Below are 18,308 nucleotides of genomic sequence, written 5' to 3'. Positions count from 1 at the left end.
CCGCGAAGGAGGTTTGCTGCTCTCGCTGGGAAGGTCGGAAAGGTTCACGGGGGGGGGGGGGAGATAGGAGGGTCAGCGGGGGTTCGGCTGGGAGGGGGGAGAAGCGGACTGCCTCGGTGCTCCATTACCTTCTTCGGGCAGCAGCAGCGTTTACAATTCGCTGCTGTTGCCGGCTTCAGGCCTTGTTCTCTGCCGGGTCCTGCCTACTTCCAGTTTTCATGAAGACAGGACCCGACAGAGAGGAAGGCCTGAAGCGGGCAACATCAGTGAATTGTGAATGCTGCTGCTGCCCGATGAAGTTCAGGACATCGGGGAAGGAGCAGGGAGAAATCGGCTGCTGGCTTGGGGGTGAGGGTAGGGAAAGAATCGTGGAAGTGGAGAAATCGGCACGATGGCTTTGTGCAGGCTAGGGGGAGAGAGAAAGAAAGGAAAAAATAAAGAGGGGGGGGCCAGGGGGAGAGAGAAAGAAAGGCAGAAAGAAAGAGGGGGACCAAGGGGAGAGAAAGAAAGGCAGAAAAAAAGAGGGGGACCAAGGGGAGAGAAAGAAAGGCAGAAATAAAGAGGGGGTCAAGGGGGAGAGAAAGAAAGGCAGAAAGAAAGAGGAGGGCCAGGGGGAGAGAGAAAGAAAGGCAGAAAGAAAGAGGGGGACCAAGGGGAGAGAAAGAAAGGCAGAAATAAAGAGGGGGGTCAAGGGGGAGAGAAAGAAAGGCAGAAAGAAAGAGGGGGGCCAGGAGGAGAGAGAAAGAAAGGCAGAAATAAAGAGGGGAGCCAGGGGGAGAGAGAAAGAAGAAGGATCAGAAGAAGGACCAGAGACTCATGAAATCACCAGACAAAAAAGTAGGAAAAATGATTTTATTTTCAACTTAGTGATCAAAATGTGTCCGTTTTGAAAATTTATATCTGCTGTCTATATTTTGCACTATGGCCCCCTTTTACTAAACCGCAATAGAGTTTTTTAGCGCAGGGAGCCTATGAGCGTCGAGAGCAGCGTGGGGCATTCAGCGCAGCTCCCTACGCTAAAAACCGCTATCGCAGTTTAGTAAAAAGGGAGGGGGAATATTTGTCTATTTTTGTATAGTTGTTACTGAGGTGACATTGCATAAAGTCATCTGCCTTGACCTCTTTGAAAACCCGCGGAATATAAATGATAATTAACATTTTCTCTGCGTACAGCGTGCTTTGTGTTTTTAAAATTTTATTGTTGGTAGATCATTTTGACTTGGCCACAAAGGTAAGGGGGAGGGAGGGAGGGGAACTGCTGAAAGACATCTAATAATCCTTGCAGGCTTGACTGCAGGGAATTATTTTTGTAAAATCATGTTTTGTTATGTGACTGGCATTATCTAGACTTTAATTTCTATGAATGAATAGAATGAAAATGATATAAAATTACTTGCTTGTTTTTATGTGCGTGCGCTGAAGGAAAGTGGAGAGAGAGTGGGCTGAGGATGCTGAAGGGAAATGGGGAAGAGAGTGGGGAGAAGACGCTGATTTATAAATTGACAATTGTACAGAATATTGTTTCTTTTTATACTTTAATATAAACAATTCAAGGCTTGTGGGGATGGGGACCGAGTTTACGGGGATTAGTCCAATAAAATTGTATTTTTTTATATCTCATTATTTGTTTTATTTTTATTTGTTAATTTATAAAGTGGTGATTGTTATGTATCAGTTTTTTCAAATTTACATCTACTGTCTTTATATTTTGCACTGTATTAGAGGACATGTGTTACTGTTTTTTGTGGTGTTGCATTGTATCCAGGGTCTGGTTTCTTGGAGGATCAGTTTAACTTTTGTCTACATATTTCTATTTTTAGTTTGTGATTATTCCATTTTGGGCGAGGGTGTATCTCTGTTCTGTGTGTATGAAAAAGACATAGTTTTCAGTTGGCATTGACTACAGGACCAATTGACTGTGCGGGATCTGCTTGTTTAGTTTTACAATGTATGTGTTGGTGTTCTAGTGCTCACTGCAGTGTTTAAGATGCAGCCTTTTCCTAGGTACACTCTTGTGGTGCGATATGTAGATTGGTACTAAAAATCATATTTTTCATATAGATGGGGGGGGTGTCAAAAAATGATGGGCCCTGGGTGCCACATACCCTAAGTACGCCACTGCCTGCAACTACTCCATATGTACTTCTAATGTCATGACAATTTAGACATAATTTATGTTTTGTTATGTTTGGAATAATGGTTACATATATGAGGTTCAATAAAAGAAAATTTTCACTGCCTGTTTCTATTCTGACCATTTATTCCATTTCATGGTTATTGCAAAAAAAAAAAAAAAATTTTTTTACATGGGGGGGGGGGGGGGGGGGGGGGTGTCAAAAAATGATGGGCCCCGGGTGCCACATACCCTAGGTACGCCACTGCACTTAGATTACCTGCAATCTACTTTTAACTGGTCTCCCGCAGTGCCACCTCTCCCCCTACAATCGGTGCAAAACTCTGCTGCACAACTCATCTCCTACCAACCTTGCTACACTCATGCCACCCCTCTCCTTAAATCACTTCATTAGCTCCCTATCTGCCTTTACATACAGTTTAAGCTCTTACTGGGTTCATTCTTGTGCCCCTCAATATCTCTCCTCTCTTCTCTCTCCTTATATACCTCCCAGAGAACTCCGTTCCTCAGAAAAGTTGCTCTTAGCTGTACCCTTTTCCTCCACTGCCAATTCCAGGACTTCTTTCCTTTTATCTAGTTGCCTCCTATGCCTGGAATAAATTACCTGAATTTGTCTGCCAAGCCCCTTCCCTTCCCTTGTTTAAAAGCAGACTGAAAACCCACCTTTTTGATATGGCCTTCAATCCTTAACCCTACTCCTCTGCCCTCCAACCCAGCCAGCTGATTAACTGTTCCCCTTAACTGTATCCATGACATCCTGTTTGTCTTTGGAAAGCAGAGCTGAGACTGTGATGTCATAATGCATCCTTCCACCAATAAGAGACAACCTCACCAGTGATGTCACAATGGCTCGATTGTCCTGTACTCCTCACTGCCCACCAACCCAGCCAGCAGATTAACTGTTCCCCTTAACTGTATCCACGACATCCTGTTTGTCTGTCTTGTCTGTTTAGATTGTAAGCTCTTTCGAACATGGACTGTCTTCTTTGCGACTCTGTACAGTACTGCATATGTCTGGTAGCACTATAGAAATAATTAATAGTAGTTGTACTAGTGTGTGAAAGAGCCAGTAAGCTCCTTCTCAACACCGGAAATATTGACAGCCCTGCCATTCTATTCTCATGCCTAGGCTGCAGTTTCAAAACACGTGGCTCATCCACGTCAGTATGTGTGATTGCATTTAACCGGCGTGAACATGTGAGAGAATGGTGGTTGGACCTATAACATCTGTGTGCATAAGCGGATTGTGTGCTTATCAGAATTGCAATTATCTGGAGTTTACGTCCATTGACTTTAATGTAAAAATAAAACGGAACTGTGGTGATCATGTGCGGATAACCGAAGTGTGCGCTATCCGACGTGCACTTAGATGGAGTCGACTGTACTTTTAAAACTAATAGGAGGAAATATTGTTTCACTCGGAGAATAGTTAAGCTCTGGAACGTGTTGCCAGAGATTGTAGTAAAAGTGGATAACATAGCTGGTTTTAAGAAATGTTTGGGCAAATTCCTGGAGAAAAAGTCCATAGTCTGTTATTAAGACATAGGGGAGACCTCTGCTTGTCCTGGATGGGTAATCTTTGGGTTTTGGCTAAACATAGAAAGATGACGGCAGATAAGGGCTACAGCCCATCAAGTCTGCCCACACTATTTACCCACCCTCTTAAGTCTACTGACCCCCTAAAGTATAATTGTAATTATACTGTCACTCTACTGACCCGCTCATTCAAGTCCATACCCTAGTGACCCTATCCCTTGGCATGACCCTCGTAGGGATCCCACATAGGTATCCCATTTGTTCTTGAAGTCTGGGATGCTGCGTGCCTCGACCACCTGCACTGGAAGCTTGTTCCAATGCTCAATCACTCTCTCCGTGAAGAAGTACTTCCTGGCGTCTCCACGAAACTTCCCTCCCCTGAGTTTGAGCGGATGTCCTCTTGTGGTCGAGGGTACTAGTGACCTGGATTGGCCACCATGAGAACGGGCTACTGGGCTTAATGGATCACTGTTCTGACCCAGTAAGGCTATTTTTATGTTCTTTTACATATAGATAACAGTAGCTAGGAAACAAGAGGACTAATTTGAAGAAAGTTGTTCATGATGTCAAAATGGTGCTTGAAAATTATCAGCTAGGGTAGGAGTGGATATTACTACTACTTCTACTACTATTTATCATTTTTATAGTGCTGCTAGATATACACAGCTCTGTACATTTAACATGTAAGAGACAATCCCTACTCAATAGAGCTTACAATCTAAAACAGAAAACATGTCCTGCTATGGTATGTGCAGCCAGTGTGTGTGCATCTGTATATGACTAGCAAGGAGTGGCATTGTGGTTAGAGCAACAATCTCGGCACCCTGTGGTTGTAGGCTCAAATCTCACGCAGCTCCTTGTGACCCTGGGCAAGTCACTTAATCCCCCCATTGCCCCAGATACATTAGGTAGATCGTGAGCCCGCCGGGACAGACAGGGAAAATGCTTGAATACCTGAGAAATACCTTAAAAAATAAAAATAAATAGTTACTTCTCCCCTTAAAGGCCTGGTTGAAGAGCCAAGATTGCATCTGCTTGCTTAAGTAGAGATAGTCTTGTGTTAAGCAAAGTCTTTCATGGAGTGCATTCCAGAGTGGAAGGCTACTCCGGAGAGGGATTGCTAGGGGATATCACATCATGTGATGTCCTTTGGAGAGGGTGTGGTTAGGGATGTTCCTTGAGAGGTCCTTAGTGACCTTGAAGGTGTATAGAGGGAGATCCTGTTCTTCAAGTATTCTAGGCCACTTCCTTTGAGGGTCTTGAAGAGCCGGCATAGGACAGGATGCACAGAGCTCCAACACCACGATTAGAGAATGACAGGGGGAAAAATTTTGTCCCCATCACTGCCCCGTCCCCCGCCCCCTTCACCGCCCCGTCTCCATAGCATCCATACAAGTCTCAGTACTGTAATATTTAGCTTATTCCTTCCTTATAAATCAAGGTTCTGGCTGCTGAACTAGAGAGAGATGTTCAGCTGGCAGGGCTTTGTTTATAAATTTTTATCAACACAATTAATATACTACTTTATTCTAAAGCTAAATAAATAAATAGAACATTTTTTTTTCTACCTATGTTGTCTGGTTTCTGCTTCTCTCATCTTCTGATTCAATTCCTTCCATCCACTGTCTGCCGTCTCTCTGCATCTCCATTTGCTCTGTTAATGTGCCTCTCCCTTCACCCCCCCCCCAATTGGTCTGGCACCCATCTTCTTCCCTCTGCTCCCCCATAGTCTAGCATCTCTGTCTTCTTCCCTTCCAGCGTCTTCTCCCCACTCTGTTCCCCATTTCCCTTCAGCATCTTCTCCCCACTCTCTCTTCCCCATTTCCCAGCATCTTCATCCCACTTTCTCTTTCCCATTTCCAAGCGTCTTCTCCCCTCTCTTTCTTCCCCAGTTCCCTTCAGGCTGCTTCAGCGTCTTCTCCTCTCCATCCCCCCACCCCCTTCACATGGTCCATCAGCTCCCTCCTGCCGGCCAGCCATGCATCTCCCTCCCTTTCCCTTACCTTCTCTTGTGGCGAAACTGGCGATTTCTATAAGGCTATGTGCTGTATTACAGCTGGAGCTTTGAAGTCAAGTCGCGTTGCCTGCTGGAAAAGTCTCCTCCGATGCAACCAGAAACAGAAGTTGTGTCAGAGGAGACTTTTTCAGCAGGCAATGTGACGTGACTTCAAGGCTCTGGCTATAATACAGCGCATAGCCTTATAGAAATCGCCAGTTTCACCACAAGAGAAGGTAAGGTAAAGGGAGGGAGGGGGCTGCTGGACTGCACGCTCGTTCACCGTACATGCTCACCATTCACTGCTCCACGGGGCGGTGAATGGCCTTGTCCCCGATCTCGCGGTGACCTTTTTGTTTGGCCACCGTTTCAGCGGGTTACCCGCGGCTAGCCACAGGTAACAACCACCGTGTCATTCTCTAAACACGATAAAAAAATTCCATGGTGACAGCAATTTTTGTTTTCTGGGTGATGCTCTGCACAAATTGCAGGCAAATTATATGCTATTCGTGCGGAGCAGCCCCATTAAAAGGGGGAAACAGTGTGCCTGGCACTTGCTGAGAAGAGCAATTGCTAGCATAGCTCCTCCCCATCCATCCTGTCATATTTTTAAAAAGCTGCCATTGCTGCTCTCCCTGATCAGCTGATCCATCAGAAACCCCCTAAGGTGCTGGCTTTGGGGCTTTCCCCTGCTACTCAGCTGATAGTGACTACAGAGGTGTCAGAGCTTTGTGCATTCTGTTCTATGTCAGATCTTGAAGGCCCTCAAAGGAAGAGGCCCAGAAAACATGTTTCAATTGCTAGAGACAAGAAGGTTCCCTGGGATGCTACAGAAGTAGCCTGTCCCTCACTTTTGAAAATGTAACAGTGGACAAGACTAAGTGGAGAGCTCCCGTGCAGCTTAGAAGGAACAGTGGATTCAGATGTTTCAGAGACACTTCAAAAAATGTTGTGATAAAATTACAGAGTGGATGTCTGCTCAGTGGTGTAGTAAGGGGGAGGGAGGGCAGTCTGCCCCAGGGGCCTTCCTGGTGGGGGTGCCGGAACCCATCCTCTCCGCCCATCTGCTCATTCCCCACTCCCCTCACTACCAGATGCGCATGCTCCTTTCCTCGTATCTCTTTAACACTCACGACACAAGCAGCAACCCCAACCTGCTTCTTGTGCCAACTCATCCTCTGATGTCACTTCCTGGACCCGCCCCCTAGGAAGTGACATCGGAAGAAGAGCTGGGGTTGCTGCTCGCGCCATGAACGTTAAAGAGGTACAAGGGAAGGGGTGGGTGGGCGAGCGTAGTAGTGGGGGGAATGGGGAAGGAGTGGATGGGGGGTGAAGTAGAAGGCAGGGGAGGGGCGCCATAGCCCCAGGTGCCTCTCACCTTCCCTGTGTCTGCTCTCATGGGTGTATAACGCATTGCATTCTTCCTTACCAATCATTGGCTGTAGGATGATCTCCAACACTCGGACAAGTTGCTGGTAGATCTGTATGGCCAGGTCACTCAGGACTTGTCTGTATTCAGCAAGGTCAAAATTTGTCAGGCAGTGCTCATTTTGACGAGTCGTGTTGTGCTTCATAAATCCCTGGGGTGACAAGGCGACATATTTGCATTAAATATCCAAAACCTATCCTTTCATGTATTTTTAATGTAGGATATAATATTCACCTCCTGCCTCCCCCAGTATTCACTCTTCCTTCATTGCCAGCGTACTTGCAACCTCAATCAAAAAAGTGTTTCATTTCAGGAGCACTATCAAAGAGCTCTTTATCGTAGAGCGTGAAACGGTGATAAAATTCATCACTGTTCCCCTCCCCATGTCATTCTTTAGTTATCTCAACCTCAGTCCTTCTACACCAGCATTCTTCAATGCAAGGCTTGACGGTCAATGGTTGTGCCCATACATACTCTGATTCTTCCCTCTCTCCTTAAAGAATGACAGGGAGATGGTTTTCCACAGTTATCTATGGGAACGGTGATGAATTTTGTCATCGTGTCATTCTCTACTTTATCGTAAGGTTTTCAAGAAAATACTTCCATCTTGAGTAAAATGGGTTGTAGCTTGAGTAAAATGGGTTGTAGTGATTCCATTTTTATTGGACTAACTAAATGCATTTTCTAATTAGCTTTTGAAGGTGGCCCTTCTTCTTTTCTGATCTGAAGGAGAGAGTTAGTCCTATAAAATGGTATCGCCTTATTTCCTTCATGTTTTTGTTTTATTTCTATATATTACATGTAAATACTAAACATAAGATAGTTCCCTGGGTCTTTTCACAGATGACTATTTTTACAATCACACAAATTTCCTGAGTGGGAGGTTTATCTGATCAAGCAGATTGTTTTATCTCTTGTGCTTTTATTAATTTTCATTTTCTTGTCTATTGTCTTTTGTCAGATTCGAATGCTAATTTGTAAGATACTTAGAATTGTTTAGATAGTGTGGATTATAAATGTTTAAAATAAAGAAAGTCAAATTTGGATTTTGAAATTACATTGCCTTCTATTTGACTTAAAAGTCTGCTCAGCTGTATTAATATTATACATCAAACTGATGTATATTATTAATACAGCTCATATTTAAATGGAAGATAGCCTCCTGCACAATATAAGCACTTAAAAGCTTTGCCTCTGCTGAGTCAGACCGTAGGTCCATCGTGCTCAGCAGTCTGCTCCCGCAGCGGCCCCCCAGGTCAATGACCTGTAAGTGATCTTTTACTTAACATTGTCCTTTATAGTATCCCTCTAATTGTACCCTTCAATCCCCTTTTCCTTCAGGAACTCGTCCAATCCCTTTTTGAAACCCAATAACGTACTCTGCTCTACCACCTCCTCTGGAAGCGCATTCCAGGTGTCTACCACCCTCTGAGTGAAGAAGAACTTCCTAGCATTTGTTCTGAATCTGTCTCCCTTTCATTTTTTTGAGTGTCCTCTTGTTTTTGTTGCCCCCGCCAGTCTGAAGAATCTTTGCTTTCTTAAACAATGTGTTAATTATGAAAAGAAAAATCTTTATTAAAAACGTAGCTCAAAAATGTCTGCTGAGCTGAAACACTACTTTCCAGCACTATAAGAACCCTTAAGCGGTAAAAGAGCTCACAGGAAAAGATAACTTAAGAAACATTTCGACAGACTTTACTTATTTTTTGTACCTTGCAAATAGGTACATTACCTGTAAAACTCCGGGAAAGTAGGCCATAGTACCTAAAGAATAAGTCAGTCCTCTGCACACCTGTGAAAACTTTAAGGTTATCTCAAGAAGCATCACTCTATCTGTACCCTCATCTAAAGAAATTGCACAATGTAATATGCACAAGCCTTCTCAGAAGTAGCTTCCCACACTCTGGAACTTATTCCCACAGGGGCTACGTCTAACTCAGGACTATGAGATAGTCTTTGTTCTACCTAACTGATGTGTCTATATGTTTTGACTGTACTTGCTCCCTCAGCTGCCTGTTAAGATGTTTCATTTGTTACGACACAGCATTAATAGTGAATTCTCTGAGAAATAATCAGGCCAATTTTTAAATTCACCACCGAGTTAGCAGGCTCATGGAGACTTTGTACCAATAAGCCTACAAACCAGTTTTTCTAAAGGGACATGCCCTGCACAGTTTCCCTTTGAAAATCAGTGGTGAGCTCATGCTGTGGCTACAGAAACCGGTGCAGAAATTTCCCACTGAAGTCTGTGACTGGTTATTGGTCCTTGGAAGAAGGGAAAGAGCTGGGGAACAGTGTTCAAACACCGAACCACAGCTTATCCTATGCTGATAGGCTGAGACTGTCCTGGATCATTGAGGCCCACCATTTATTAAAGCAGAAAGGCCTGCATACACTACAGCAGTGTACTGCAAACCTTTTGACACCACAACACATTAAACTGGGTACCACAACTGGCGGGCATCCAGAAGTGTGCAGACGTCGACACGATGACATCACGCACAGGTGTGATATCATCACATTGCCATCCACGCATGCATGGAGGCCCTCCAGCTGAGGCCCTGAGCCTATTTCTACGCTGGTAGGCGTTACTGATGGAGGAGGGGTGCCGGCGCCAGCTGACAGTCTACAGAACATTCCTCTCACCACAACAGGCACATCCTGTAAGCAGTCAGCCGGCGCATCTCCTCGCCAGAACACAATTTACGATACATTGCACTACAGCATAGGAAAGGAACACAGAACCTCAAGCAGGACACAATCCTCGTATGCCTGTTGAGAAATTACCTCTTCTCCACTGTACTGCTTCAAGCAATGCAGGAATCGGCAGGTGTTGGACAGCCAGAAGGAGACTGTTTCAAAGTCATCACCCTTTTTCTGAGGAAAGGAAAAACACTGAATTAGTTAAACAGACAGTCTGGATGTAATACTCTAAATCAGCGTTTCTCAACATGTTCAAGCCAAGTAATCCCCTAAATCAAACAAATTTCAATCAAGTACCCCTGAGCTCCCATCAGATCTGGCAGATGTACAGTACACTCCAAAAACGGACATACTCTAATCACGAAATAGAAATTACTTTTTCTACTTTTGTTGCATTGTCATTTTATTCTACAGTAATCGTGTTGGTCCCAGTATCTAGTTTTTGCTTTCCTCTGTCTTAATTCTCTCACCAGGGTCTCCTCTCCGACTCACTCTCCCCTCTCCCCTTTTCCAGCTATGCAGACAGCTCCTCTTTCTCTATTTCTCCCCCTGTCATGTAGCCATCTCCTCTATGACACTCTTCCTCCCCAAGCAGCCATCCGCTCTCTGACGTTCTCACCTCACTCTCCCCAAGGACAGCATCAGACCATTTCTCTTCCCCCCATTCTGCATTGCCCCATTTCTTTCCCCTTCCCTGCTCACCTCAGCATCTTTTCAGGTTGTTGGCTGTGGCAGCAACAATGTGAAGACACATGCACCATTGTCAGCTCTACTGATCATGCCCCTCCATCACAGGAAGTTACATCAGAGGGGGCCATTACGCCGACAACGGTGCATGCAAGGAAATAGTTCAGTCCATCTTCACATTGATGCTGCCATGGCAGCCACAGCTGATGACCTGCAAAGGCAGGAAGGTGAACAGCGGGGTGTCACGGTTTAGGCTATATGGGGCACACCTCTGTTGACAAGATTGTGGGAGGGAGAACAGGGAGCAGTAGCAGCAGAAACCAGCACGCTAGTTTTCTGTATGGGGTATGTGTACTATGTGTTGAGAACATACCCTCTAAAATCTCAGCTTGCTCTCCATGTTTAGTGCCTCTCAGTACTGTTGCTGATGTAACGCACTTCTAGTACACACACCCCGTAACAGTTTAAAGTGCCTCCAACTTATTCAACCTAGGGCCTTAAATTCAAAGCATACTGACCATGTCTCCCATGCTTTCTGTTCTTTGGCTTCCACTTCCTTACTCACTGTCGTTCACTGAGCATTCTACTCAAGATCATCTTTGTATCTACGCTCTTTGTTTATCTTTGTAGTCCTCCTAGACCCCTGTTGTCTTCTCAAGCGAATCTTCTAACAGTTTTACTCTCTTCTATAATTTGCCATTTTGGCCCTGATCTGGAAGCATTTTGAGGATTAAAAACCTGGCTTTTTCAACAGGCCTTCTCTGACCTAATTTAGGGACTCTTTTACTAAGATGTGGTAAAAAGTGGCCTTAGCGCATGCTTAACACGGGTCATTCCCAAGCATTAAGGCCATTTTTCCTGCATGGGTAAAATGGCTGATTTTTGTATTTCCAGCATTAATGCCCATGCGCTAATTTTCCCATTAGAACGTGGTCATTAGAGCATGAGTCATTAACTACTACCTAATTTGTAGGTGGTAAGTGCTCATGCACTAACGAAGTGCTTATCAGCATGGGGCTATGTAACTGCACTAATCTCATTCTGCTATGCCCAGGCTGGATTACCCCTTTATAATAAAGTCACAGCCAATAAAATCAGAGCAATGGCAGCTTCAGTAGCTTTCCTCAGATCTACACCTATTGAGGAAATTTGTAAGGCTGCTACTTGGTCCTCGGTTCATACCTTCACTTCTCACTATTGTCTGGATACTTTCTCCAGACGGGATGGACAGTTTGGCCAAACAGTATTACAAAATTTATTCTCCTAAGTTGCCAACACTCCCACCATCCCATTTTGGTTAGCTTGGAGGTCACCCATATGTGAGAATACCTGCCTGCTTGTCCTGGGATAAAGCACAGTTACTTACCGTAACAGGTGTTATCCAGGGACAGCAGGCAGCTATTCTCACAACCTACCCACCTCCCCTGGTTGGCTTCTCTGCTAGCTATCTGAACTGAGGAGACACGCCCTGTGCTGGGCGGGAAGCACTCGCGCATGCGCGGTGCGGGCGACTCAAAACTTCTAGTTTCTTCAAGCAAGTCTGCTTGTGAGGCGTCCGCATTGGGGCTCCGTTGGATGACGGCACCCATATGTGAGAATAGCTGCCTGCTGTCCCTGGATAACACCTGTTACGGTAACTGTGCTATCTGCAAAGAGGCAAATCTTACTTGACAGCCCTTCTGCAATATTGCTTACAAAAATGTTAAAAAGCACTGAACCTTGAGGTATATCACTAGTAACATCCCTTTCCTCAGAGTGATCTCCATTGACCACTCCATTGGCTCCTGAACACACATCGAATCACATATAAAATCTTACTGCTAACATTCAAAATAAAACCTTTACACGCACCTAATTTCTTGAACAGATTGATTATTCCACATTGCTCCCCAAGAACACTAAGATCTAATACTCAAAATCTTCTACATATTCCTTCTGTCAGATATATCTTTTATGATACCACCCGTAAAGCACAGTTACTTACCGTAACAGGTGTTATCCAGGGACAGCAGGCAGATATTCTTTACGCATGGGTGACGTCACCGACGGAGCCCACGGTACGGACCTTTTTACTAGAAAGTTCTAGTTGGCCGCACCGCGCGTGCGCGAGTGCCTTCCCGCCCGACGGAGGAGAGCGTGGTCCCCAGTTAGTATAAGCCAGCTAAGAAGCCAACCCGGGGAGGAGGGTGGGACGTAAGAATATCTGCCTGCTGTCCCTGGATAACACCTGTTACGGTAAGTAACTGTGCTTTATCCCAGGACAAGCAGGCAGCATATTCTTTACGCATGGGTGACCTCCAAGCTAACAAAGAGGGAGGAGGGATGGTTGGCCATTAGGAAAATAAATTCTGAAGTACAGATTGGCCGAAGTGCCCATCCCGTCTGGAGAAAGCATCCAGACAGTAGTGAGTAGTGAATGTGTGAACTGAGGACCAGGTGGCCGCCTTGCAGATTTCCTCAATGGGTGTGGAACGGAGGAAAGCAACAGAAGCGGCCATAGCTCTTACCCTGTGGGCCGTGACAGCGCCGTCTAGTGACAGACCGGCCCGAGCGTAACAGAACGCGATGCAAGCTGCAAGCCAGTTGGATAGCGTCCGTTTAGAGACCGGTCGACCCAAACGATTTGGGTCGAAGGTCAGGAAGAGCTGAGGGGACAAGCGGTGAGCCCTTGTACGATCAAGATAGTAAGCCAGGGCACGCTTGCAGTCAAGGCTGTGCAATGCCTGTTCTCCGGGATGTGAATGAGGTTTCGGGAAGAAAACAGGCAACACAATGGACTGGTTGAGGTGAAAAGCTGAGACCACCTTTGGAAGGAACTTTGGATGGGTGCGCAGAACCACCTTGTCATGGTGAAAAATAGTGAACGGTGGATCGGCAACCAGTGCATGAAGCTCACTAACCCTCCTGGCAGAGGTGATGGCAATGAGGAAAAGAACCTTCCATGTCAGAAATTTGAGCGAAGTTGTGGCAAGCGGCTCAAAGGGAGGTTTCATGAGGGCAGATAAAACCACATTCAGGTCCCAGACGACCGGAGGAGGCTTCAGAGGTGGTTTGATGTTGAAGAGGCCCCTCATGAATCGGGAAACCAGAGGGTGAGCCGTGAGAGGTTTTCCCAAGACAGGTTCATGAAATGCCGTGATGGCACTGAGATGGACTCTGATAGAGGTAGACTTGAGGCCTGCGTTGGACAGGGAGAGCAAGTAGTCCAGAACAGTTTCCACCGCTAAAGAGGTGGGATTGTGATGATGACGGAGGCACCAAGAGGAGAACCTGGTCCACTTCTGATGGTAACATTGGAGGGTGGCCGGTTTCCTGGAGGCGTCCAAAATGAGACGGACAGGCTGAGACAGATTTCCTGAAGAGGTCAGCCCGAGAGAAACCAAGCTGTCAGGTGGAGCGAAGACAGATTGGGATGTAGCAGAGACTGATGTTGCTGTGTAAGAAGAGTAGGAAACACAGGTAGAGGAATGGGATCCCTGGAGCTGAGCTGAAGCAGGAGGGAGAACCAGTGTTGACGAGGCCACCGGGGAGCTATGAGGATCATGGTGGCTCCATCCCTGCGGAGTTTGGATAAAGTCCGCAACATCAGAGGTAGAGGAGGAAAGGCATAGAGGAACCGATCCGTCCAGTCGAGAAGGAATGCATCCGGGGCCAGACGATGAGGAGAGAAGAGTCTGGAGCAGAACTGGGGCAGCTGATGGTTGTGGGGAGCTGCGAATAGGTCCACCTGCGGAGTGCCCCAGCGAGCAAAGATGGAGTGGAGCGTGGGAGGATCCAAAGTCCACTCGTGAGGTTGAAGGATGCGGCTGAGATTGTCGGCCAGGGAGTTCTGTTCGCCCTGGATGTAGACAGCCTTGAGGAAGAGACTGCGGGCCGTGGCCCAGGTCCAAATGCGAAGAGCCTCCTGACAAAGGAGGCGAGATCCGGTGCCGCCCTGTTTGTTGATGTAGTACATGGCCACTTGGTTGTCCGTGCACAGGAGCAGAACCTGAGGGTAAAGAAGGTGCTGGAAGGCCTTGAGAGCATAGAACATGGCTCGTAGTTCCAGGAAGTTGATGTGATGAAGACGCTCCTGCGGGGTCCAAAGACCTTGGGTGCGTAGGTCTCCCAGGTGAGCTCCCCATGCATAAGGGGAGGCATCCGTGGTGATGGTCATGGAATGCGGGGGCAGATGAAAAAGAAGGCCCCTGGAAAGATTTGAGGAGTTCAACCACCATTGTAGAGATTGCTGAAGAGACGATGTCACAGAGATGGGATGAGAAAGAAGATTCGAGGTCTGTGACCACTGGTTGGCCAGAGTCCATTGAGGTGTTCTGAGGTGGAGTCGTGCCAGGGGAAGCACATGCACCGTCGAGGCCATGTGGCCCAGGAGGACCATCATCCGTCTGGCAGAAATGGAGTGATGAAGGAGCACCTGACGACACAGGTGGAGCAGGTTCCGCTGACGGTCGGAGGGGAGAAACGCCCTCATGAGTGTGGTGTCGAGAACTGCTCCAATGAACTGAAGGCGCTGCGTGGGAAGCAGATGCGACTTGGGGTAGTTGATCTCGAACCCCAGGAGGTGGAGGAGAGAGATGGTCTGATGAGTGGCTTGTAGCACAAGCGGAGACGTAGGTGCCTTCACCAACCAATCGTCCAAATAGGGAAACACCTGGAGGTTGTGAGACCTGAGGAAGGCCGCCGCCACAATGAGGCATTTGGTGAACACCCTGGGTGATGAAGCGAGGCCAAAAGGTAGCACTTTGTACTGATAATGGCGATGGTGCACCTGGAATCTCAGGTAGCGACGTGAAGCTGGATTGATTGGTATGTGAGTGTAGGCCTCTTTGAGGTCCAGGGAACATAGCCAGTCGTTCTGAGAGAGATGAGGGTAAAGCGTGGCAAGGGAGAGCATTCTGAACTTCTCCTTGACAAGACACTTGTTGAGGTCCCTGAGATCGAGAATGGGACGTAGGTCTCCTGTCTTTTTTGGAACCAGAAAGTAACGGGAGTAGAATCCCCGGCCCCTTTGTTCCAGAGGTACTTCTTCGATGGCATTGAGGAGAAGGAGGGATTGGACCTCCCTCAGGAGGAGGGGGGTGTGAGTTGAAAGAGAAGCAGACTCTACGGGAGGATTGTCTGGTGGAAGAGTCTGGAAGTTGAGAGAGTAGCCGTGGCGGATGATGTTGAGGACCCACTGGTCCGATGTGATGACCTCCCAACGGCTGAGAAAAATGTGGAGCCTGCCCCCGATTGGTTGAGGGAGAGGCAATGAGGGTGGAAGACTGGCTAAGCCCTGGAGAGAGGAGTCAAAAGGGCTGAGAAGGTTTGGCAGGAGGAATAGGCTTGGCAGGTTGATTAGACTGTGCACGAGCCTGGTTGTGGTGTTGTTGGCGAGCCCGCCTAGGTTGCTGGGAAGGCGGGTTAAGCGGCCTAGCGGAGAACCTGCGCTGGTAAGAAGACTGTGGTTTGTAAGGCCGAGCAGGAGGGGCCTTCTTCTTTGGTTTAATGAGAGTATCCCATCTGGTCTCATGGGCGGAGAGTTTTTGTGTGGTGGTATCCAGAGACTCTCCGAACAATTCGTCTCCCATACATGGGGCGTTGGCTAGTCGGTCCTGATGGTTGACATCCAGATCAGAGACCCTGAGCCAGGCCAGGCGGCGCATGGCCACAGCGATGGCAGATGCACGAGAGGTGAGCTCAAAGGAGTCATAGATGGAGCGTACCATAAATTTTCTAAGTTGAAGCAGGCTGGAGATGTGCTGCTGGAATAGTGGGACCTTGTGCTCCGGCATGTACTTTTGCATGGCGGAGAGTTGCATTACCAGATGTTTCAGGTAGAATGAAAAGTGGAAAGAGTAATTGTTTGCCCTGTTGGCAAGCATGGCATTCTGGTAGAGCCGCTTGCCAAACTTGTCCATAGTTTTGCCCTCCCTGCCAGGAGGGGTAGAGGCATAGACACTGGAGCCTTGAGTCTTTTTTAAAGTGGACTCAACCAGGAGAGATTCATGGGGCAGCTGGGGTTTATCAAATCCCGGGATTGGAATAACCCTGTAAAGGCTATCCAGTTTACGGGGTGCCCCAGGGACAGTCAGTGGATTTTCCCAATTTTTATAAAAAGTTTCCCGTAGGATGTCATGCACGGGTAACTTCAGGAACTCCTTAGGTGGTTGATCGAAATCTAATGCCTCCAGGAAAGCTTGTGATTTCTTGGAATCAGATTCCAGAGGCAAAGATAAGGCCCCCGATAACTCCCTGAGGAATTTCGAAAAAGAAGATTGCTCAGGTTTAGATGTGGTATCGGGGGCCGAGGGCTCTTCGTCCGACGACGATGCATCCTCCTCGGTACCGAGGGGAGATTCCTCCCAGAGGTCCGGGTCTCTGACATCGGTGTGTGCGTGCCGAGAGACTGGAGTGGAAGGCTCGGTATGATGAGTTTTAGACCGAGACTTGCCTGAGCGTACCGAGACGGTACCGGGGGATGAAGACCTGTGTCTGTCTCGGTCCCGGGAAGAACGGTGCCGGTCAGGTTCGCGGGAAGACCGGTGTTCCGCTCGGTCCCGAGGAGGATCGGATGTCGTCAGAGCGACGGCCTCGGCATGGGCATGGACATGCGGTGCCGAGAGAATGGGCATGGATTGGTCCATAGGTACCGATGGCGTGGATACCGGTTGGACGGTGTGGGGCTCGGGCCGGTCTGGTACCGAAAGCAGCGGGGCCAGGATAGAGGGCAAGAGCTGTTTAAGTTGCGTTTGGAGCTGTTCCTGCAACTTATCCTGGAGGATGGCCGCAATGCGGTCATCCAGGGGTGGCACCGGAACCACTTTTTTCTGCTTTGGTTCCATGGGTGCCGCTCTACGCTCCGGCGATGAGGAGGCCGATGACGAGGCACTCACCGATATCGGAGCGGAGCGCTTTTTAGTTCGGCGTGGAGCCGAAAGAGCCGGTGTCGCCACCGAGGTGGGAGGGCGCTCAAGGGTGGAAGGCTTCTTAGCCGGCTTACCTGGCGCCGGTGGCGCCGATGTGATGTCAGGCGGTGTCGAGGTGGTCGGTGCCGACTTCGATGGTGCCGCAGTTGAAGAAGTCGAGTCCATAGTCGGGCCGGTGCCGAACAGCAGACTTTGCTGGATTTGGCGATTCTTCAAAGTGCGTTTTTTAAGAGTGGCACAGCGGGTGCAGGAATCCGCCCGATGCTCCGGTCCCAAACACTGTAAACACCAATTGTGTGGGTCAGTGAGGGAGATCGGGCGTGCACACCGCTGGCACTTCTTAAAACCGGGCTGCGGGGGCATGAATGGAAACACGGCCTCCGCAAAATCAAACCCCGAGGCCTGGATCGTGACAACAGGCCCCGCCGGGGCAAAGACAAAAAACGAAACAAAAAGAAAATATTTTTTTTTTTTTTTTTTGGGAAATGAAATAAAAAAGCAACCCGAAGGTAAATAACGAAAAAAGAACGCGAGCGGGAAGGCAAAAAGAGATTTTCAATCGGAGTTGAAAAACGCACGTCGTCTTCGCTCCGCGGAAACGAAGAAACTGGGGACCACGCTCTCCTCCGTCGGGCGGGAAGGCACTCGCGCACGCGCGGTGCGGCCAACTAGAACTTTCTAGTAAAAAGGTCCGTACCGTGGGCTCCGTCGGTGACGTCACCCATGCGTAAAGAATATGCTGCCTGCTTGTCCTGGGATAAACGTATTTTTTCGGTTAGTGCACCCAAACATTGGAATTTATTACCGGCACATTTCAGAGAAGAGGAAAACATTGATAAATTTAAAACATTGAAAAACATTCATGTTTAGGGGCTCTTATAATTTATGATTCTCTAGTCGGAAAAAAAAAGGAAA

General features: G+C 47.6%; 1 protein-coding gene and 1 long non-coding RNA gene across 5 annotated transcripts in view; one reads left to right on the top strand and one right to left on the bottom strand.

Annotated features, from left to right (window-relative positions):
- The window catches only part of MYO5A (myosin VA), a 247,546-nt gene that overhangs the window by 12,790 nt on the left and 216,448 nt on the right, over positions 1-18,308 (bottom strand). Inside the window, 2 exon segments of the mRNA XM_033920300.1 lie at positions 7,096-7,246; positions 9,883-9,972. Coding sequence (XP_033776191.1) covers positions 7,096-7,246; positions 9,883-9,972 — 241 coding nt within the window.
- LOC117348317 overlaps positions 1-18,308 on the top strand; it is a 107,906-nt gene that overhangs the window by 17,864 nt on the left and 71,734 nt on the right. Inside the window, exon 4 of one of the 4 annotated variants that reach the window (XR_004536961.1) lies at positions 8,437-8,497. The exons of the other annotated variants lie outside the window; for them this stretch is intronic. This is a non-coding gene — a long non-coding RNA (uncharacterized LOC117348317). Of the gene's footprint in view, positions 1-8,436; positions 8,498-18,308 lie in introns of those variants that run through there. 4 annotated transcript variants of the gene reach the window in all.

Source organism: Geotrypetes seraphini, chromosome 14 (assembly GCF_902459505.1).
Source record: "Geotrypetes seraphini chromosome 14, aGeoSer1.1, whole genome shotgun sequence".
In the NCBI taxonomy this organism is placed as follows: Eukaryota; Metazoa; Chordata; class Amphibia; order Gymnophiona; family Dermophiidae; genus Geotrypetes; species Geotrypetes seraphini.
This window is presented reverse-complemented; position numbering and strand designations above follow the sequence as displayed.